General features: G+C 40.9%; 1 protein-coding gene across 5 annotated transcripts in view; it reads right to left on the bottom strand.

The window, feature by feature from the left end:
• SLC45A1 (solute carrier family 45 member 1) overlaps positions 1 to 22,656 on the bottom strand; it is a 39,494-nt gene extending 16,838 nt beyond the window's left edge. The window contains exons 1-5 of one of the 5 annotated variants that reach the window (XM_051988640.1): positions 22,485 to 22,656; positions 20,242 to 20,353; positions 13,951 to 14,378; positions 8,604 to 8,696; positions 7,902 to 8,126 (exon numbers count right to left, since the gene is read on the bottom strand). In XM_051988640.1, the coding sequence (XP_051844600.1) occupies positions 7,902 to 8,126; positions 8,604 to 8,696; positions 13,951 to 14,350 (718 nt within the window). In that variant the 5' untranslated portion in view covers positions 14,351 to 14,378; positions 20,242 to 20,353; positions 22,485 to 22,656. Of the gene's footprint in view, positions 1 to 7,901; positions 8,127 to 8,603; positions 8,697 to 13,950; positions 14,379 to 15,148; positions 15,172 to 17,687; positions 17,875 to 20,241; positions 20,354 to 22,484 lie in introns of those variants that run through there. The other 4 variants (XM_051988639.1, XM_051988637.1, XM_051988642.1 and 1 more) reach the window with 4 other exon arrangements.
• Positions 22,657 to 23,164: the final 508 nt, after the last annotated feature.

Here is a 23,164-nt window from a genome sequence, read left to right on the forward strand (position 1 = left end):
GAAAAAATGGCCCTGTCCACTACTCTGTGCAAGCTTGATCTGTTGTACAGGAGATTGGGTGGAGGATTTAGAAGATGGAGTGAGAAAAGCCAGAGTCACTTCTGGCGGATTTGAGTCGCAATTCATCTCACTTCATATCGCCATTCCTTTTATGTCCACAAAGAATAAAAATCAAGGACTTTTGCTGATCCCAACTCTGGCTGATTCTAAAGTATCCAGGATGCTAATACAGTCATCACATTTGGCGCCCAAACATGGAACCAAGGACCCCACTTTCACTGAAGAAGTCCCCAGTGATCAGGAAATAAGGTGAGTATTTGAATAGACAAGCAGGGAACTTATTTTGTTAAGGGCTAAACTAGTAACTTTTTCTAGCTGAAATGGGGCAGATATGGAGGAAAGATTCCCCCCAACTCCAGCTCCACCCCCACCCCCAAGGAAATCTGCAGGAAGCATACTCAGACTGATAAGAAACAGGGCTTATTTATGACTTGGGAGCAGATTGATGGATTCCTGGATACATTAGAATGTACATCCCCTTGATTCTTCAATGAAGAAGAGATAGGTTTAGACAATTGGAAACTTGTAGGAGATCAACTATGTGAATATTATAATGATAATGGTTCCAAATCATTTTCCAAAGAAACATTATATATATATATATATACACAACATAATACAATTGGCCTTAAAAAATCCTGCAAGTTATAGAAAAAGAAAAGTTTTCAGAACAGTGGGATGAAGAAGTGTGAGGACAAAGAGAACAAAGACAAAGAACAGTTTAATGACCAAATCCCCAGAGGGCATGGAGATTTAAGTTCAAGGGTGTGGTGATGGTGACTTTCCATCTTACCAGGCAGCTTCAACACCACCTACAGAGCAGATAATTGACCTTCTCCCATAAACTTCACCTTCTGGGATGGAGGGGGGAGGAGTAGTGGGAGGGGCAGTGATGCCACCAGCACCTCCTCCACAGCAACCACCCCTTCCTATGAGTAGATTGCAAAAGGCAGTACTTAAAGCCACTGAGGAAGGGAAGGATATAGGTGATCTGAAAGTATGTAGCCTGTGATTCAACAGTTTAACTCTTCAGGTCAAGAAAGTAGAAGATACGCTTCTTTTGATATAGAAATATAGAAAGACCTGAAAAAGGCTTGCGCTCTTTATGGGGTGACATCAGCTTATGTTAAGATGTTATTACAGAATTTGGCTTATGAAGTCTTAACCCCTAGGGACTGGAAATCTATAGCAAAGACATGCTTAGAAACTGGACAAAACTTGTTGTGGCTCTCTGAATATAGTGAGCTCTGTAGGAGACAAGCCCAACAAAATAGTCAAAGTGGAGTTGATACTTCCATCACCTGTGACCAACTAACAAGTGTAAGTTCTTATGCAGACATCTCAGTACAGAGTAATTATTCCATAGCAGCATATGAGCAATTTGCTGCTGCTGTTATCAAAGCATGGGCTTCTCTCCCCAATAAAAATGACAAGAGTGAGGCCTTCACGAAAATAGCACAAGGGCCAAATGAACCCTTTGCTGATTTTGTGGGATGTTTGCAGACTGCTGTCATACGAACTAATGGTGAAAATGCAGTAACAGACATTATGATAAGGCAACTTGCTAAAGAAAATGCTAATGAGGTTTGTAGAAGAATTATACTAGGACTGTGCAAGGATGCTCCTTTAGAGGAGCTCATAAGACGCTGTGCCACAGTGGGCACAAATGCCTTTTATAGTCAGGCTATGATGCAGACCTCCCAAGATCCCAACATGGGGAGACAAGGTCCCTTTTGGCAAGGGACTTCCAGAGAGACTCGTAGATGCTTTCAGTGTGGTAAAGTAGGACATCTGAAAGCTCAATATTGGCACAGAGACAGAATGAGAAAACTGGGTAGAAAAACAAGATCCAAAACCCTATGTCCAAAATGCAACAGAGGCTTCCATTGGGCCTCAGAATGTAGACTGATTCAGGGAAATGGGCCCAGCCCCAAGGCCCAAGACAAAAAATACTTGGGGCATGATGGCAGCCAATGCTACACCCAGAGAGCCTTTAGAAGTTCAGTACTCATTCATGACCAATTAGCCAGGAAGCCATCTGATGGGAGAAAAAGATTACACAATCAATCAGCCAGGAAGCAATCTGATGGGAGAAAGGGATTACACAATCAATCAGTCAGGAAGCAATCTGATGGGAGAAAGGGATTACACAATCAATCAGTCAGGAAGCAATCTGATGGGAGAAAGGGATTACAATTGGGGAGAATAGAGTTGTATGAAGCTGGGACAACTGAGATACCCCCTGGAGAGGTGAAATCTGTTCCTCTCCAGCCTATGGATCCCTTGCCTCCAGGCACAGTAGGCTTGACCATTTCACTGCCTGAGAACAACACTGCCTACTTACAAAACAGTGTCCATCCATACACTGATGTGGGAAACTGGGGAATGTGTAGATAATATCCCAGTCACTTAAACAGGTAGACAATGTGTGACTTATCACCCAGGAGAAGTAGTAGCATCAGGTTTACTGATACAGAATCCTAATAAGCAATCTGGTGATGGTCACCCAGATTCTGACTCCAGGCCACAAAATCCAGGAATATACTGGACAGCAGCTGTGACAGCTGACCGACCTACGCTCATGATCTATATAAACGGCCTACCGTTAGAAGGATTGGTAGACACAGGTGCAGATTGTGCAGTCATTAGAGGTGCCAACTGGCCCAGTCACTGGCCAAAGATTAAAACAGACAGGTTTTATAACCCACCAGAAGAGCAGTGTCCAGTGCAAACAGTTCCATTATCTTTAGATAATTGCCAAGTGATGTGGAAAGACCCAGAAAGTGGTGAATGGAAGGGACCAGATAGGCTAACTGCTTGGGAGAGAGGGTTTGCTTGTATCTCTACAGGTGGAAAAGGAATCAGATGGGTACCAACAAGCCGTATTCCCCTTGTCCATCGGAGAGAGACTGAGCAGACCCTTGAAATGAAGGAGAAGACCCTTCATCGGGTGGTTCCGTTGCTGACTGTGCTCACTGCTGAAAGAGCACGGCAGTTATGGCGTTTGAATCATGGACATAGAAAATTGTTGGACTTCAAAACCCTCAGGAATCGTTGGATTCTCTGAGACATGATAAGATTGTTGTAGGACTTGAAAGTCCTCAGGAATCATTGGATTTTCTGAGAAATGATAAGACTGTTGCAAGACTTCAAAATCTGCTGGAATCATTGGATTCCCTGACACATGAAGCAATGGACATTAGACTGGTTTTGGACTATCTCTTAGTTGCTGAAGAAGGCGTATGTGTGACTGTTGTTTACAAACCCTCCTTCTAGGACTTCTGGCAATCTTTTACACCATCATGTTGATTCATATTGTTTGTTATATCACTACTTGCATGTACAATTCATGTTTGTTACACCACATTGAGCCTGCACTGGTTGTGGGGAGAGTCATCACTAATAGCCTCTGTGTTATTGCTATGTGCTTGTGTAACACCTCCCATGCTGATGGGTTTGTGCATACCTGTTTCTAATAAGACCCAGAAACTCTCTAGCAATCCCCACTTTGCTTTGGTGCTTTTCACCTCCCTTCCTGAGATGTCAGGGGGGGTCGTGATCACCTCCTTTTTGGTGTTTTCACTTCCTTTCCTAAGAAGTCGGGTGGGGGGGTTTGATCACCTCCCCTTGGGGGCTCTCACCTCCCTGAAAGGTCAGGGATGGCGTGACCACCTATGTGCTAAAACAAAAGAAAGCGGGAGATGTAAGGATCTGAAACTGAGTTGATGCACTGAGGTCCAAGCACTTAAGGCTAATTATCAATTGGACAATACTCTATTAGCATATGCCCTGCCCACTACTCTGTGCAGGCTTGATCTGTTGTATAGGAGATTGGGTGGAGGATTTAGAGTGTAGAGTGAGAAAGCCAGAGTCACTCCTGGCAGATTCATGTAGCGATTCCTTTCACTTCGTATCACCATTCCATTCACATCCACAAAGGATAAAGATCAAGGACTTTTGCTGATCCTGACTCCGGCTGATTCTAAAGTATCCAGGGTGCTAACTTGGTCTTCACAGGGAAGGTGTAGAAAAGGGAGAAAATTTAGATTTTTGGAAAAAAATATTAACATTGTATATTCTCTGAATATGAACTTTTGATCCCATGATGTTTGAAGACTTTCCTGTCCAAAGAAAGGGATGTGTCACTCCAGAGAAGAGAAACTGTATCTTGGGGCAGAATGTCTACCATCTTTAGGACAAAAGATACTATGTTTATTTCTTGAAGAAACACTGAAGTTTTAGCTGGGAACATGTGATGTATGGCATAACCAGATGCACTTACCACCACATTTTTATACTTGTCCCTCCTACCTCAATGGCCACAAATGTATTCTTAATGAAGGTTTTGGTAAATGTGTACAATGACATATAAAATGTATAAATTATTTCCCTTAATCCTTATGCTATATTGTTATCACTGCATTTTGTAAACTAACAACATGTAAACATAGTTCCTAATAGTGGTGATCTGAGTGAGAAGACAACCATATTGCTATCTATCTTATTACAGACTCTAAAATGGGGAAAGAAGTAGACAGAAGACAGTTGCTAGAGGTTGTAAAAGTGCTTTCCAATATTCTTACTTTAATTATCATTTTTCTAATGGACACAACTTGATTAGTTCCTGAAAGTCATTTTTGACTAGGAACAATAAGTGATATTTAATTGGAATAAAGCCAACAATGCATGTTCAGTCTGGAATTCACATGAAGACCTGGAGACCACTAGTTGATACAATTAGAAAGACCATTGTCCTTATGACAGGAACCTAACTGAATCAGGTCTAGGTGGGTTTGAAAGGGCTCCAAGCCACTTCTGCACTAGGAAAATATATGAGAACTCCTTTCTCTTCACTAATAATATTGCTTAACATGCTCAAATATTTCAATTGGACAGAATAATGCTCTGAGGTCCAGAATTTCTTGAATGATCAGCTAACAGCTATATATGGTGACCTGACTCATCAATGTCATTTGAACAGTTCAAAGAATCAAGAATTCCTTTTAACTTATACAAAAGTTTTACTCAGAGGTTCCTAAGTTGGCAATGTTAAGTATTAACAATGCACTTTCCATACCTATGGCCCCAGGAAGCAAGTCTGGGGCTTGACTCAAGAATCCTGGAAAGTGTGCACGGGAGACTGAATGATGTGTGTTTGATTACTTTATGGTAAATTCTCTTGGAATAACACCAATTATTTGGTATGATATAGAGAACTGGTGAACTTTCTAACTTTTACACCTATTCAGGTAGAAGGGGAACAAAATTGTAGATGAGAATATAGTTGTAGTTCTTGATAAGCATTGTGAGATTAAACAAATAATAGCAAGTGTGCTCTCCAGGTGAGAGATATAGCTATATTAGAAGAATCAGTGTATAGATTCAGAATATTTATTCTGTAATGGCTATTGCTAAGAGAATCAGACTATCCAGTGGCCAGTTGATCAGCCAAATAAAGTTCCAGTTTCAGATTGGACCATTTCAATGTTAGAAAGCTTTGTTAATCTGCATAGTTTTCTGGCTATTGATTGGACTGGAAACTCAAGTATGTTTGAACAGTAGGATTTGTCTTCCCTATATGCTATTGCTTTCTGGGCTCCAATTCAGCTCAATATACCAAACCTATTAAATCACTTGATAAACAGTTTCTATTAATCCTAAACTATATTTTAATACATTATAATATTCTCCTTGTAAAGGATTTCGATAAATTTTACTTCAAATCATCTTGGGGGAGACACATATTGAAGAGCATGAGGAGAAAGGGAGGCAGTTTGGACATTAGCAACATCTTGGATGTAGAATATTATTAAACAAAATTGTTTCAGCAGAGTTGTACTTGAAATGCAGACTATAGTGTTGAGGTATAGACACACACACTTACTTCTCTTACCTGGAAAGCACATTGTTCAATCTCACAAAGCTTATCAAGAACTACAACTACATTCTCATCTACAATTTTGTGCCCCTTCTACCTGGATTGATATAAAGGTCAGAAAGCTCACCAGTTTTCTATGTCGTAACAAATAATTGGGGTTATTGCAAGATACACACACACACACACACACACGTAAAAATCAGGCATGTAACAGAATAAATTCTTCAGCTAAGAGTTAGACTAAATGGCCTCTTGAATCCTTTCTAACCTAAAATTCTGTGATCTAATATTTTTGGTGTTAGCCCTTAATATCCATATTAACTATAATCATCCATTCAACCTGGATATTTTTGGACATCATGCTATCTTTCCACTACCCTGCTCTCCTACATAGCATAGCCTACCAAATGGTCCAGAGACCATGACTCTTTTCCTTGGGTGAGTTAATCTGTTCAGTTCAGATCTCTCCTCAGGCTGAACTTAACTGGTTACTGCAAAATCACCTAAAAGTGTATAAACAACTTGCTTCATAACCGTTCATCCATCCAGGACATCTTGGGACATGCCATCCTCCATTCTGCCATGGAAAGACACCTCTTTGCTCTCTTTTCATCTCTTGCTTAAAAGCAATAATCAAATCAGCACTGTCATTTCTTCTAGAAAGAGCAAGAACATTCCCCTCACTGTTCCTGTGATAAAGCTTCCCTAGATAAAATCTTCCTCCCCTGGTTTCTACTTCTGCTGAGTGTCTCTGGAAATCCGAAATTTCTTTCAAATCTTGATTCAAGCAGCATCTTCCTGCACCCACCCATTGATTAGGGCCTTCCTTTTCCCTAAATTACCTTGTATTTATTTTGTACAGAATAACTCTTTTATTTGTACTTGTTTCATTTCTAATATTCTTCATCTTAAAAGTATTTTTCTTTTGGTCCAAATCTATGATTTTGTCAATATCAGAATCTGGCAATGTTGAAACTCCCTCTGATCCTGCATGATCAGAGGCAGATCTTAAATCCAGATTCTCCTGAATGCAAAGTGAGCCTTCTAAGTATCTATTCTGTCTCATTAGAACATTGTTTTTCTGGTCCAGAACTTTTATTTCATTGGCATTTCCTCCCTTCGAGGAAACTTCCTCCCCCCAAGCTGATCAGCCCCTGTTTTGTGACTTTCACATTGAGAGAGTTGTCTGGAGCCATTGAGTCAGGTTGAGGGGCTTCCCCAGGATCTTCCAGAGCCCAGATTTTCCTAACTTTGAGGCTCTATCCACTAGGTTGTACTGCCATTAAAAGTGTATAGATATCAAAGTAAGCCATGTTGCTAATTCTTTTCCTTGACTGAAGAAAGAATCTTAGAATCAGAATATTGAATTGAAATCCTCTTTGACCTTGGGCAAATCAATTAATTACTTTGAGTTTCCTCTTCAGTAAGGTGAATTTAATGTCTTTTAGCCATCTTCCAACTTTAAGTCTATGATCCCATGACCTATGAATGTGTAAATGATCTCATTCTTCTGGGACATTCAGTAGAACCCAAGTGCTACGAAGACTTTGTTTTTCCACTTGGATTAATCTCTTTTCTAGTCTGTAGGGTAGATCTTTTCAATGGTGCAAATCACCATTCATCTCTACCAGTTTACAAAGAAATGTTTTTTCATCCCCAACTTTGGGTATAATCACAGAATATCAGAAGCCAACTAGTCCAATGGGCACTCTTTGTTTTGGGTGCCCGTTCTCTACAATTGCTCAAACAAATGACCATCCAACCTTTGCTTAAAAACCCTTCCTTTCCCCTACAGTGAGGAGGATCCCATTGCCTCTTACCTCATTCAAGTTTAAAGTAGTTTTAAGGGTCAGGAAGTTTTTGTTATATAGGAAGTTAATTCAATGAAATGAAATTCAATGTGTAAGGACCATGGCGCTATGTTGAGCAAGGCCATTTTGGCTTTTTGAAAACAATACAGTACCTGCTAAGAGTGCATGGATGTTGAGTCCTCTGTCTTGATCCACGGGACTGCATACATCCATCATGTAGGCATGGCTCGGATTGTCTGCTGAGTCAGCACTGAAATCCATGAGTACCACTCCACATATAGTCAGAATAATGCCCCATTTATGATTACTGACAGTGTCTGCCAGAGCTAGGCCAATGTCTCTCCCATTCAGTAAAAGCGAAAGCCCCAGGAGTGCACCTAGGATGGGAGAGGGAAGAAAAGACCTTAGTGAGTCAAGGAGATGCCATAAACAGGCCACTTTGCACTACGACCCAAAGCCCAGGCTGTTGTTGGTCCAGCAATATGCCCTTGGGGGATGCCAGGTGCAGCCATTTAGAATTGTGATATGACTTAGAACATCCCCTCACATAAGAAATGGGTTTGCCAGCTGTGTGTGGTGGGAACCAAGTGATGGAAAATCCTTTCCCATCCTTTAATCAGACAGGTGGCCCAACCCAAGTTACATTCATGGGGCAAGGATGAGCCCTTCCACATGATTCATGTCTCAGTTCAGCAAAGTGTCTAAAAGTGAAAACACAAAAGTCAAATGCCCTGAGTGAGGCAGGTGCTGATTCTCTGTCTGCTTTAGTCACCAGGTTGGGCTCTTCTGAAATCAAAGGGACTTTTCTTGGGGGCGGGGAAGAAGGCAGTGTTTAAAATAGCAAAATCACAAACCTATAGCCAGCACCAGGATGAAAGGCCGCCTCCTTCCAAATCTTGAAGTACATCTGTCACTCCAAGCACCCAACAAAGGCTGCAATAGGAAACCTACAACAAAAAGGTGGCCACAATTATCAACCATGTTCACATCTGGCATCCAGAAGAACCAATGAGGAGAGAGCTAGACACTGGAGGGGAGCGGGGGGGAGGGAAGGGGAGAGAAGGGGGGAAGAAAGAGAGAGACAGAGAGACAGAGACAGAGAGAGACAGACACACAGACAGACAAAGACAGGGACAGAAAGAAAGGGGGGAGGGAAGAGGAAGGGAAGGGAGGAGGAAGGTGAGACAGACAGAGACACAAAGAGAGACAGGAAACAGAGACACAAAGAGAGACAGGAAACAGAGACAAACAAAGAGAGACAGAGAGTCAGAGAAACAGACAGACAGAGGGAAAGAGAGAGAAGAGAAAAAAGAGACAGACACAGAAACAAAGAACGATACTAAAAGAGACAGAGACACAGATGGAGAAAGACAAACAGAGAATGAGAGACAGAGAGACAAAAAAACTTTTAGGACCTGCCCTAAAACAGTTTCCTGAAGAAAAAATGTATACAAAGATAAGTAAACTAAACACAAGGTAATTTTAAGAAGGAAATAGTATTAATTGGAGGAGATGGGATAGGGGTGAAATAGAATTAGCAAAGGTCTTGATGTACTAGGTCACACCTGAGTTGTGTTTAGAAGAGCCATGTGACTCTGAGGCAATCAGATGGTTCAAGGAGTGGAACACTGGATCTTGTATCAGAAAGACCTGTCTCAGATAATTTTTAGCAATGTGACCCTAGAAAAGCAATTAACTTGCCTCGGTTTCCCCCATCTGAGGATAACACTAATACCTATCTCCCAGGATTGAAGTAAGAATAAAATGAGACAATATTTGTAAAATGCTTTGCAAACCTTAATGTTCTCTATGCTAATTAGTTTTATTATTTTGAGAGATTGAATGGAAGGAAAACCTGGATTATCAGTCAGTAGAAAAAACATGAATAAAGAGGATCCTGTCAGATTTCCTTTAAAATTTCTCCTCAGACTCCTGACAGCAGCTGTGACTCCCATTAAGTAGCTGTGACAGTCCATAAGATTCCGAGGAATTACTTAAGTCTTAGGTAGAACCTTCCACTCTATTGCTTTGTCTCCTCCAAGTGGTCCCAGATGGCTACTGGTCACGAGGCCTCCTAAATTAATGATCCATTCTCAGGACTAAATTGAGCACTTTAAAATAGAAAGCAAAGCAGAAGCCTCCTTTGGTTCATCCTGAGAACCAAATGAACTAAAATGTAAGCAAGTTTAAGAGAGTATGGTCTAGTAGGCAGAGGTCAGAGAGAACAGGGTTCAAATTCTGCTTTTGACGCACATGATTTGGGTGGCATGAGTTAATTATTTAGCCTCCTGGTGTCCTAGATAACTCTTTAAGATTGTATGTTAAAAACAATTTTGAGAGATAAGATGATTAATTCAATGACCAACCAACAATTTGTCCAATAGCACACCACCCACTCCTGTCGGCAGAGACGATAGACTCAAGATGCAAAATGGTACATATATTTTTGGATTAATCATAGGAGGTGAGAAGGGGGTGGAGTAGAATCAGGAAAAGCCTTGGAGTAGGTGGTTACATCTTAGTTGTGCTTTGAAGGATCAAATAGATTGAATTGGATAGTGGATATGGGGATTTGTTTTCCTTGATTGTTTTTTTTTTAAATCGACTGTATATTTATTAATTTTCTTTTCAATTTGACCAAAAGATTGAAGGGGGAAATGACAGGGCTGTAAAAAAGTGATTGAGCCATAAAAAAAGAAAAAGAAAGAAAAGAAAGTCATTGAAGCATTCTTTAATTCCTTTTAGTTAAAGCATAGGAAAAAATAGAAGGAAAGGGAACACAGACAAGCAGGACAGCTTTGAAAGTGACGTCAAATTTATTATTGATTATATAATACTGTATTGAATTTATTATATAAACTGTATCTTCATATACAATTATATAAATTATATAATATATAATTGTGTTAATCATATATTATATAACACAATTGTAGAAGCTATATATTAAATAATTGCCATGATATATATGTTGTGATATATTTCTAATGTATTATGATTTAATTGAATATAATCTATTCTATGATAATATATTATGCAACAGTAATATCATAATTATATAATATATGATAAGATCATATGCAATATAATCATTTGTTATAAAACTGTATTGAATTTATTATATAAATAGAATAGCAAGCTATACCTAATAGAAATTTATAGTTTTATGTACAAACTTCTTTTCCTACTTTACTTTGTATGTGGAGATATACATTTTAGTGGGTATTTGTTAAGCTCTGAATTTTAAAATACTTAAAAAAAACCCTATCGCGGTTGTCTGGTCTAGTGTGGAAAAAACAAAAACTTAATTCAAAACAATACAAATTGAAAGCTGAAAGGGCCTTAAAACATAGAGCTTCAAGAGACCATTTTAATCAACTACTTCATTTGAGAAAGGAGAAACTTAAACTCAGAAATCTGTAGGTAGTAAAATAGCAGCCAAGATTTGAAAACAGAGCCTGTGATTTCAAAGCTAATGTTCTTTACAATGCCTTTTACTGCTTTTTCTTGCTGCTTTCCTTTTTCTCAGGATGCAGATCTATCTTCTGCTATGAGACCTATGAGGTTTCTGCTGCTAGTTAATATATCAGGCCCTTTTCTTCCCAAAATTGAATGATCTTACATCTTCAACAGAACTCCCAGATCTTGTTCTGTGATGTCAGAGCTCAAAGGAATTTAAACAGAAAGAACTTTTTATATTGATGATTCTCAGTCGTTTATCTAGCCCTCCTCTCTCCTGATCGCCAGTCTTGCGCCTCTGACTATTTAGACATTTTGGATGTCTCATGGACACCTCAAACTCAACAAGCTCAAAACAGAACTTGGATTTCCCCCAATCCCTTTCAAAGTTCCCTAGAAGACCACCAGCCTGCATCTAGATGTCATCTCTATTTGAATCTGTTGCCAAGTCTAAATATTTCTATTATTACTGTTCACTCATTTTCCAGTTATATCCAACTCCTTGGGATTTCATTTGGGATTGTCTTGGTAAAGAGACTAGAATTTTCTGTCATTTCCTTCTCCAACTCATTTTACAGATGAGGAAACTAAGGCAAACAGGGTGAAGTGACTTGCCCAGGATCATACAGCTAGTAAGTATCTGAAGCCAGATTTGAACTCCTAAAGATGAGTTAATAATAATAATTGGAACTTATATAGCACTTTAAGGTTTGGAAAATGCTTTAAGAATATTACCTTATTTCATCCTTTCAGCAATCCTGGGAGGTAGTGTTATTTTGAATCTCCGTTTTACAGGTGAGGAAACTGAGACTGAGAAAATGACTTGCCTGGGATCACAGTAAATGTTTGAGGCAGGAGTTGAACTCATGTCTTCCTCACTTCCCAGTCCAGCATTCTATTCATTGTACCACTTTGCTACCTGAGTCAAATCAACATGGCTTGACCAATGACCCCTAAGATGACTCTTCTCCCTTCATCTTTGAGAGTAGGATCACCAGATTAACTGGAGCTAACCATCTTTGACTTAGTGTGGTTTCGTTGAGTCATTTCTGTCAGTGACCCTCTTTTTTTCTTTTTTCTTTTAATAGTTCAATCACTTTTTTACAGCCCCATCATTTCCTCCTTCAATTTTTTGACCAAGCTCTTCCTGGGGTTGGGACTCTATTTGGGGTTTTCTTGGCAGAGATACTGCAGTGATTGGCCATTTCCTTCTTTAGTAAACTTGGAAGAATTTTAAAGATTAGTTGGTCCAACTTGCTCATTTTACAGATGAGGAAACTGAGACCCAAAGCAAGAAAGGGACCTGCTCAAGGTCCCCAAGGTGATTAGAAGCACAACTGAGATTTGAACCCGTGTCCTGCATCCAGGCTGGAATTTTTCCTACTCTTTCATCAGTAATGGCATAACTCCCTCTACATAAATACAGATTCATTTAGCAAATTTCATTTACCTATGACCCCATATATACAATGCAGTGTTAACTATGAAGGAAGCTAGCTGGGGAGGTCCAGTGGGCAGAGCACTGAACTTGGAGTCAGGAAGACCAGAGACAAATTCTGTCTCAGACATTTACTGTGTGGTCCTGAATAAGTCACGTAATTTATCTCAAGTACAGTTAATAGACAGATTATAATAGCACCGGTTTTAACTGGGCTGCCATCAAGATCAAAGTGGGTGACATCATCCTCCCAGTCCCTTAGGACTGGGGTCATCCTGGACCCCTCTCTATGTGTTTTTCTCTCTCTCTGAGTCTCTGTGTCTCCTTTTGTCTGTCTCTGACTCTGTCTTTGTCTCTTCTCTCTCTCTCTCTGTCACTCTGTCTCTCTGTCTCTCTCTCTCCTTTTCTCTCTCTTTTTGTTTCTCAGTGTCTATATGTCTGTCTCTGTCTCTGTCTCTTTCTTACACACACACACACACACACACACACAAACAAACAAACTGTGGCCAAAGTCTGCTAATTCTATCTTTGCAGGATCTCTCAAATACTTCCCCTTCTCACCTCTGAACCGGACTCTCCCTGATGCAGACCCTCATCACTTCACACCCGTACTACTGCAGTAGCTGCTGGTGGCTTTGCCATCCCCAGTCGGAACCCACTCCAATATATCTTCCATTCAGTCACTAAAGAGATTTCCCTAAAGCTCAGGTCACGCCTCTACTCACAACTCCAGCAAATACAAAATGCTTTGTTTGCCATTTAAAGCCCTTTACAAGCCAGATTCCTCCTTCCTTTCCAGTCTTTATTTTCCTCTCCAACACACACTCTTTAATCCCAGCCTCTTGGCTACTTCATGAACAAGAACAGTCTTATCTGTCACCTTCTGTTCTCTCCAGCTCTCCCCTGTGCCTGGAGAACACTCCCTCCTCCACTGACCTCCAACTTCCTTTCAAGTTACAGCAATAATCCCGTCTTTTACCAAAGCCTTCCTCAATCCCCCTTAATTCTTCCTCCTATTAATTATTTTCTTTTTGCCCTGTATATAGCTTGTTTATATATGTAATTTGTTTCCATGTTGTCTCTCTCATTAGATTGTAATCTCCTCGAGGGCAGGGAATATCTTTCGCCTCTTTTTGTATTCCCAATGCTTATCACACGCTGCCACATGGTAGATACTTAATAAATGGTTATTAATATACACAAAGAGCTTTGCAATCTTTAAAGTGCTGCATAAATATGTTAATTATTGTCATTATTGTATAAGACCCGAAAATAACAGAAGAATATTTGAAATTAGTGGTTACCTAGAATTGGACTGATGAACCAGACCATGCTGTAGAGCTCATCGGGGAGTCCCATCTGGAGCAGTACGGGGGTCACGTACGCTGTCTCCATGGCATAACTGAACTCAATTCCAAAGAGGATGCAGCCATTGAATAGCAGCTCCCGGAAGGACCTCTGGGGGTGCAGGTCCCCAAAGTCAATCAGGTCTATAGGACAGGGTGTATTCGGAGGTGGGGGTGGAGAGGGACGGATATGTTTCCTCCTCTTGGGGTGTCTCTTAAAGTTGTTGGCCCGATGGCTGATGTGCCGAGTCACAGTTCCTGAGTATCCCGAAACCTGTGACCTCCAGAATTCCTGAGAAGTCAGTGTAGGGAAGAGAACCTCACTTGGAGGAGGGGTCCCAGTTGTAGGAGGGATCATCCTAGGAAAGGAAGGTCAGTGGACGTTCCTGTAGAAAAGAAAAGTCACATGTGTGTATTGGTATCTCTCTATCCATCCATCCATCCATTCCTCCTTGCCATCCATCCTTTTCTCCTTGTCATTATCCATCCAACTATCCATTCTTCCCTGTTTCCTTTCATCCATCCATCCATCTAGCTATTCCTCTTTGCCTCCATTCATCCATCCACCCATTCATCTATCCATCCATCTATTCCTCCTTGCCTCTATCCATTCATCCACCCATCTATTCCTCCTTGCCTCCACCCACCCACCCATCCATCCATCCATCTATTCCTCTTTGCCTTCTTCCATCCATTCATCCATTTCTCCCTGCCTCCATTCATCTATACATTTGTCCATTTGTCAATAAGTCCATAAATATTTGTTAAATGCCCTTTGGGTGCCAAACACTGTGCCAGGTGTGGAAGAGACAAAGACAAAAGGGAAATCTTCTCTGACCTCCAGGAATTCACATTCTATTGAGGGAAACAACAGGTACATCCACTTGCAACCCAACCTGTGTGATGCTGGGCAAGAAACTTCCTCTCCCAGGCCCCCAGCATCCACGGCTATAGAATGAAGGAGGTAAAACCAGACAGCCTTAGAGGTCCCTTCCAACTCTTAATCCTAAATAGATGCAAAGTACATCCAAGGAAATTTCAGGGTTGGGGAGCTCTGGCAGCTGGAGGATCACTTTTTGAACACAGCATTCTGGTCCCCAAAGTTCATTTATTTGTTCTTGATGTTCCCTTATGCCTGGAATCTTCTCATCCTCACCTCTGCCTCCTACAAAAAGTCTTTCCTGATGCTCCCAGTTCCGAGGGTCACCTCCCATTGCTGCATATTTATCCTGCATTCACTTATCTGTTAGTGTGGTACCTCTTTCCTTGTTTCACTTGAGTATCCCCAGTCTAGAACAGTGGCCAACATCCTGCAGAGACCTAATACTTCTTCATGGATTGATTGATAAGAAAATTCTCATGTCAGCAGGAACTTATGTTTTCACCTTTAAATGCAACTTGTCTGAATAATTTCTAGTATTTACCTGTGATGTTTCATTCATTCCCTTCAATTAAAAAACTACTGTTTGTTCATGTCAGACAGAGAGGTCAAATCACCGATTATCTGGGAGGGGAAGCATGGGATTGAGCCACCTGGGCGGCACATAGGAGGGAAGGTGGTCTGAGCAGAGCCTGGTTGTTGTTGGGGAGGGGGATTCTTTCAGTTAATGATTACACTGACTGGACCCAAGTCCCTTTTTGCTCTGAGGTTCTGTGCAATTCTAGGATGACAACAGCATGTTGAATTGGGTCCTTATCATCCTTCTCTCATCAACACTGCCCATGAGCAAAACTGTCACAAGACAAGAGCCCTCAGAGATTTTATGTGGTCAGATTCAGAGAGCATTTTTAGTGTTGAAGGGAGAAATAGACCCTAGAGGAAGCAAAGCCCCTGGCTAATCAGGCCAAGCCTTCTATTTTACAGATGAGGAAACTGAGACCCAGGAGATCCAAATGATTTTCCCATAGTTAGTGGGGATCAGAGGGAGGACTGAAGCAGATGCTCCTGCATTCAAGGTAAGCCCCTCAATCCACTATTCTGCATTGATTTTTAATCTACTTCATCTACTAATTTTTTTCCTCTGATGGTTCTATAGAAAATGTACGCAGAAGACAACTAGAAAAAGAAAAAGTTTAATAAGTGAATTATAGTGTTGAATCTATCTAAAACTGGCAAGTTACAAGGATCTATGAGACGATCTAGCCCAAGGCTTCTTAAACTTTTTCCACTTGCAATCCCTTTTCAACAGAAAAATTTTTACATGATCCCAGATATAGAGGTATCTAAAATAGGTATACAAAGAAAACATAATTTTACAACCCCCACATTCAGTAACAAGATGTGAACCCCAATTTAAGAAGATGGGATCTAGCCAAGTATTCTTCCTTCCTTCCCACTGCATGTACCTCACCAAGAGATAGCTTGGCACAGGAATTATTTTATTATTGTGAGTCTGTTACTAATCAATCAGCATTTATTATGCCTACTATGTGCTAGAGACTTATTTATTCAATCATAGATAGATCACAACCTGGGTTGATGGGGGTAAATTCTTACACTAAGAGTTCCCCAAACTAACACCATACTTCTTGAATCATTTATGTCATGATGAGAACCATGGTTAATTAGTAATAAATTCAATCATAAAAATCTCAAAAGTTTTTGATGCTTAAATTATTTACATGGAATCAAAGCTCTAGGGACCAGTTTAGAGATTATTAGCTTAGCCCCCTCATTTTATGGACGCAGAAACCTAGAGAAGGGCATAATTTGTTCATGATTACAATGGCAGAGCCAATATTCAACCTTAAAGTCTGTGATTCCAAGTTCATTGGTCATTTTGATATCTTAATTTCATATCTGATACCACCATGATTGTTAGTTGTGTATTCCCACTTCAGGAAGGGAAATCTAGAACAGCATGGTAACATTGGAGCAGCTAGATGGTGGACTACATAGAGCACCAACTTTAGAATCAGGACGACCTGAGTTCAAATCCAGCCTCAGACACTTAACACTTATTAGCTGTGTGACCCTGGAAAAGTCACTTAACCTCAATTGCCTCTCATATGTAGAGGGCCAAGTGTACTTGAAACAAGTAATCTTACAACAAGGTGTTAACTCAGTGAAGTTGAGATAATAATTCTCTAATTTACATGTACTTAGTATAGTTCTACAAGATCGACACCTCTGATGATGATGTACTTTTAAAAGCATATAGAAGAGTGAAGAGATCTGGGAGGGAAGATAGACTGGGAGACAGAGAAGACAGAGGACTGGAGGCTGGAGCTCCGGCTCTCAGACTCAGAGACTAGAGGACAAAGACCCTCATGGTGGCTGCCCTGTCTCCTTCGTTCTCCCAGTCTGCGTCAGCAGTCTCAGTCAGCCAGTCAGTCTCCAGTCTCTCGTCTCTTCCAGTCAGCCAGTCAGCAGGCTGCCCATTTCAGTCTCTGATTTCGGTCTGACTCTGACCTCTTAAATACTCGATTACAATTACATCAATTCATCACGCTGAGTATAAGCCAACCATTCTACCACTAGGGGACCATTATCTCATCAATTCTATTGAGTAAATATCTTGTTGTAAGATTACATCAATCATAATGAGTGTTAAGTATACCTTTTCAGAGTTCCTGCCCTCTGCACTCGTAGAATAAAGTAGTGTGGAGGGGGGAAAAAATGACATTGTAGAATAAAGTAGTGGGGAAGGGGTATAACGAAGGGGCTGAGGAAGAGGTCCACAGGTTGAACTTACCCCCAATGATCCTTGAGCAACATTTCCTGATGATTCTAGTAGGAAAAAAAATTGCGTGGGATAGTCCAAAACAACCTCTCTGATTCTCTGGGCCTCTCTGAAATCCATAAGGCTTGTTGGCGGCAGGCGCTCTCTGCTATAGACACACTCCTTCTCCTGCCTAATCTCCCCTTCCTCCTGCCCCTTTCTGGAATCTTCTACGCCTGGAAACTTCTAAACCCTATACCTGTATAATCACCGACCAATCCCCAGGGCTTCACTGACTGTGACATCACAGATGTGAAACCAATCAGACATGTCTATGTGAGAATCTAGGCCGTTTTCCAAAACTCAAGGCCCTCACCTTTTTCCTAGAACTTCTCAGGGGTGCAGGTGAAGGAGGACCCAAGCATCCTACCCATTCATCAGCTAAAAAAGAGTAATGATAGCTTGGTGGAAGGTGGGCATGCCACGTCGGAGGGCATGCATTTCATGGGGTCATAATAAGTTAAAAATCTATGATGCTAGGCCCCCTGACCTCCTAAAATGGGGGAATGTGTGGTGAAAAGAACAATAAAGCATTTATTAATTTATGGATTATTGTCTAGTCTGACTCCTTGCTTGAAAACCTACTTATAGTCGTTGGTATACCAATTGTTAAAATTTCAGTTTGAACATTTATACCTCTGAAATCATCAAATGCTACAAATCAAGGTTTGATTTATTATTTGGTCAATTGTCTAAACTTAAGGAAGTGATGGATAAAATGTCAATGATGCATATCTTATATACAATTCTCCCTACCCCCCCAAAAAGTAGACATTTCCCAGAATACCCATGCTTGCAACACTATGGAAGGATTGCTATCATAGGTGAGATGGTGCTCCCCAGTGCTCTGTTTCTTAGACACCATGAAACCTAGAGAAAGGAAGAAAAATTTGCCAAGGGGATCAATCATACTGACATTCTGTGTCAGGCTCTTGTCTCTTTAATCAATATTTTCACTGCAAGAGTGAACACTTCATAGTGCTTACTTCAGAAGTGTGACTGAGACCTGATCAAAAAACAAATAGCACAGTTAGACCTCAGAAGGACAGGTCAAATAAGAAAGTATGTGCAAAACACTTTGCAAACCATAAAATGCTACAAAATGCCATCTATTATGATCCTGGATTCAAATCCTGCAAGGAGGTCCTGATTTCAAATCCCACTCTGACCCAAGCTTTGTTTCTACCAGTCATTAACCTACCTGAGTAGCATGCTTGAAATTTGCTATCCTATCCCTTTAGAGAAAACTGTTCAGCATCTAAGCAATTTTAGAATTTTCCTTTGTAGTCCTTCCTGAGGGGGAGGACTGAAGTTACAGAGAGCATCCAGGACAGTTAATTGCTTACTGACCTTTTAAAAAAAAACATTTTTTGAAGTCTGGACTAATGATTCCATTAGCATAGGGCATTCCCAGTGTGGAAAGCTCCTCTGCCTTTACAGGTCTCCTCCCTGGCTGTAACTTACAGCCTCATGGTTTTATAAAAGAGTTGGAAGGGGTCAAGTGAATCCCCTCATTTCATGTATGACTCAGCTGAGACCAGGAGAGATGGGAAGATTTGTTCTAAGTTACACAGAGATTATAGGATGATGGGATCATTGAGGCAAACTAAAATGGACTTCAGAAATGAGTCTAACCTTTTTACTTCTTGGATGGGGAAACTGAGGCTGTTACCTAATATCATAGAATTATGAAAATTCAAAATGAGGCTGTGAACCTGTGTTCTCTAATCCAAAACTCAGTTGTTCTCTATTGGAAATGCAATGAGAAACTAGTGATCTACCCAGTTTTTCAGAGCTGGTGTGGGCTCCAAGCATGACTTGAATTTACATCTTACTGGATCCAAGGCCAGGTCTCTCTCCATTATGCCCAGTGCTGTCTTTCTTTAAGGGAATAATTCTGAATTATTCCAAAGTCAGCCAATCAGTCAGTCAACCAGCATCTATTAAGCAACCTATTATGTGCCAGGCACATTGCTAAGTTCTGGGGATACAAAGAAAGACATTTAAAAAAAAAAAAAAAAAACAAAAAAACAAAAACTCAGTTATCACTGTTCTCAAGGAACTCCCAGCCTAATAGAATATCTATTTTCATCTTTCTTCCAAAACTAAGTATAAACTTTTGAAGTAAGCTTCACTGTGACAGAATATCTTTATTGTCAGAATCATTTAATCTCTGAAAATAACCTCAGGAATAAAGAGGAGACAGATTCAAATCCTGCCTCAGACATCTACTAGCTGTGTGACCCTGGCCAAGTCACTTCACCTTGTCTGCCTCAATTTTCCCATCTATAGAATGGGGATAATAATAGTGCCTCCCTCTCAGGGCTGTTGTGAGGGTTCAAATGAGATCACATACAAATACTAGTTATTATCATTATTATTATTTCAATGCCATGGTCATTAGATTCTGTGATATTCTGTGCTACACTTTTTTTAGAAGCTCACTCAACTTATACCCAGAGACCAAATCCTTATATTAACAGATAAGAATTTAGGTGGAGCCCAAGTTAAAAAAAGGGAAACTGACCTTGGAATCAGACTATCTCTCTTCTTATTCCAGACCTCCCTGGACCTCAGTTTCCTTATCTGTAAAGTGAAGGGAGTTGGAATTGTAATCTTCCAGCTCTCATTCTAGGATCCTATGATAAAATAAAATTATTATTATTGGGTTACTTTTCTTACTTGGGAATAAATAATAATAGTTAACATTTATATAGTACTTGCTATCTTCTAAAGACTTTATAATTATTATCTCACTTGATCTTCACAACAACTCTAGGAGATGAGTGCTATTATTATTATTATTATTCCCATTTTGAAGGTGAGAAATATGAGGTTAAGATACTTGTTCATGTACATGTCTGAGAACGGATTCAAATCCAGGTGTTCTTGATTCCGGATCCATTGCTCTAACCATTGTGCCACTTACCTGACCTATTATGATAGGGTGACTATAGTGCCCTATGATCCTAATAAAACATCCTCACTAGACCAAAATTATACCTGAGAAAATTTACTTTAAAAATCCCTATAGTTTTTCATATTTGGATATAATATTGGTTGGGAATAGGGGTAGAAATCCATCAAAAATTTAATCAGGTTAGAACTAGATTACACTGATTTTTTTTAAGCCCAAGCAGGATTCTATGGATTCATTTAAATCAGAAATTAACCTTTATCTCCTATTTCAAATTGCCTTCATTAAGTTACCGCAGGATGCTCAGAGATGGTTCAGGTATTGTATAGAGACCAGAAATTGATAGCCGGAAGATCTAAGTTCAAATGCTGCCTCATCTTAGCAATTTGATTCTGGTCAGATGATTTCAGCTTTCTAAGTCTCACCTTCCTTCTCTGGAAAATGAGGTTACTAATGACACTGACTTCACAGGGTTTTGGGGGAGGGATGAATGAGGAAACCTATAAAAAAGCCTTTACAAGCCTAGAAATAGTATTATTGCACAGCCCTTTCCATAATCAACAGGAAACACACTGGATCCTCTGGTCTCTAAGAGATCAGACACTTTGGGGTGAACCTTTCTTAAGAATAAGGAAATCACTGAGCTTAAGAAATGCCTTAAGATTTATTGGAGGAAGCCAGCATCTCAACTATATTAATGAAAGTGGGTCATACTTGTGTCTTTTTTTTTTTTTAATGCTTAAAATTGCCCTGAAAGGAAATTTTATTTCCATCTCTCCATTTCCTCCCCCGTTGTCTCCTCAAATACCCTCATATGACTCCTATCACGGGTTATTTCTCCCTAAATCTACTCCTTCTCCTCTGGCCAAACTTCATTCAAAAGTTCCTTCTTCTAAGAAATCTTTCCCTTCCAGCTCTGGTCCCTAAAGAGAGTTGGAGGTAAGATTTCCAGCAGTGGGATTTGTGGTCAGTTATTTATTTCTCCTTTGGGACCGTCCCTTTCCCTTGCCCCAGGTCATCCAGACATGTCAGTCCATTCATTCTGAGAGTCTCCTGTTTAGAGAGCTTGCCTTCTGTCTTGCACTTCACTTTGTACCTTTTTTTTTTTTCCCTCCCCAATAAATGCTGAATAATGAGGTCACCAGGAAGACAAAGATAGCCATGGAAATAGCAAATATTTTAAAGGCGCTCTTTCTACTCGGGAGTAAGTTATATTGAATTTGGAGACCCACATGTTCAAAAAATCACAGATGGACACCCACCTCCACCCCCAACACGCTCTTTTTTTCACCAGTCAAAATCGAAGCCGATTTACTATTCTTCATTCAGGGAATCTCCAAAACTGGACCACATTTACTAAGGTCAGTCTGAGACACCGGCAAAAGCGGGGAGAGGTGGAGGTCTGCCTGACTGTCTATCAAAGCTTGAGTGAATTTGAGGTTACAGGGTCCAAAAGCAGCTTAACCTGGCTAGGCAATGGGGAAATCTCCTTGCTCCCCCATTGGGGGAGCTTCTCTCCCCCAGCTCCTTCCTCTATTTCTCCATCCTCCACGACTTTAATTTCTCCAGAAATTTAATAACTGTCCCCAGAAGGCTCCTTGTCTCTCCCAGCTGAATATTTGTGTTCGCAGAGGGCTGCTGGGAGATCTCTCCACCGACAATGAAATTCATTAGAAATAGCCAACAAAGAACTAGCGTCTCCCCTTGCCAAACCTCCAGTCCCCCCCTTTGTGGGCAGCTCCTTCCTGTTCAGGGGCCTAGCGAGGAGACATCCTCCTTCTTCCCCCTGGTGTCCTGGGAAGCTTGGGGTGGGGGTGGGGGAAAGTGGTCGCTGCAGGAGGAAATGGTGGTACCTGTGATGAAAGAGGGGGCAGCATCCCTTCTCAAGAGCTGCTTGACTGACTTGCCTTATCCCAGGCTGTGCTTCCTAGGCCCAGGCTCTGGGCTCTGGCTGCCGTCCCTCCTGCAGCATCATCATCTCTCCGGCTCAAGGAGCCTGCGTTGTGGCTGGGGAGGCTGCCGATGACATCACTGCTCCGGTCCTCCTGCCTCTGGGCCCAGGGGAGCTTCTGCAGAAGCATCAGCAGGTCTGGGCCCGGTTCCTTAAAGGGGCAACTGCAAAGCAGGGGAACTACTGAACCTGGCTGGGATGGGGCCAGCCGGCAAAAGCCCAGCCACGGCAGCCCTAGCAACGTGGAGGCGATTGAGGAGAAAGCTGGGACGGTGGGCTTGTGGAGAGACTGACATCCAGAAATCACAGCCCACGGGGGGAAGGCATTCAAAGCAATTAACACCTAAGCAACGCCAGCCTTGACAGACAATTTGGGAGTGTGAGAGGGACTGGGAAAGAAATGAAATCATATCCTAAGGAAAACCCCTGTGATATCAATGAAAAACAGCATCCATCACCCTAAGGTGGCTATGGTGTGATTAATATTCCTGATTCCAAGAGGAATATGAAAAGCGATGATCTAGATCAAGGGTTCGAAACCTGAGGTCTGTGAACATGGTTTTTAAAAACAGACAGATGGAT

The sequence above is a fragment of the Antechinus flavipes genome, chromosome 3 (genome assembly GCF_016432865.1).
Source record: "Antechinus flavipes isolate AdamAnt ecotype Samford, QLD, Australia chromosome 3, AdamAnt_v2, whole genome shotgun sequence".
NCBI classification, from domain to species: Eukaryota; Metazoa; Chordata; class Mammalia; order Dasyuromorphia; family Dasyuridae; genus Antechinus; species Antechinus flavipes.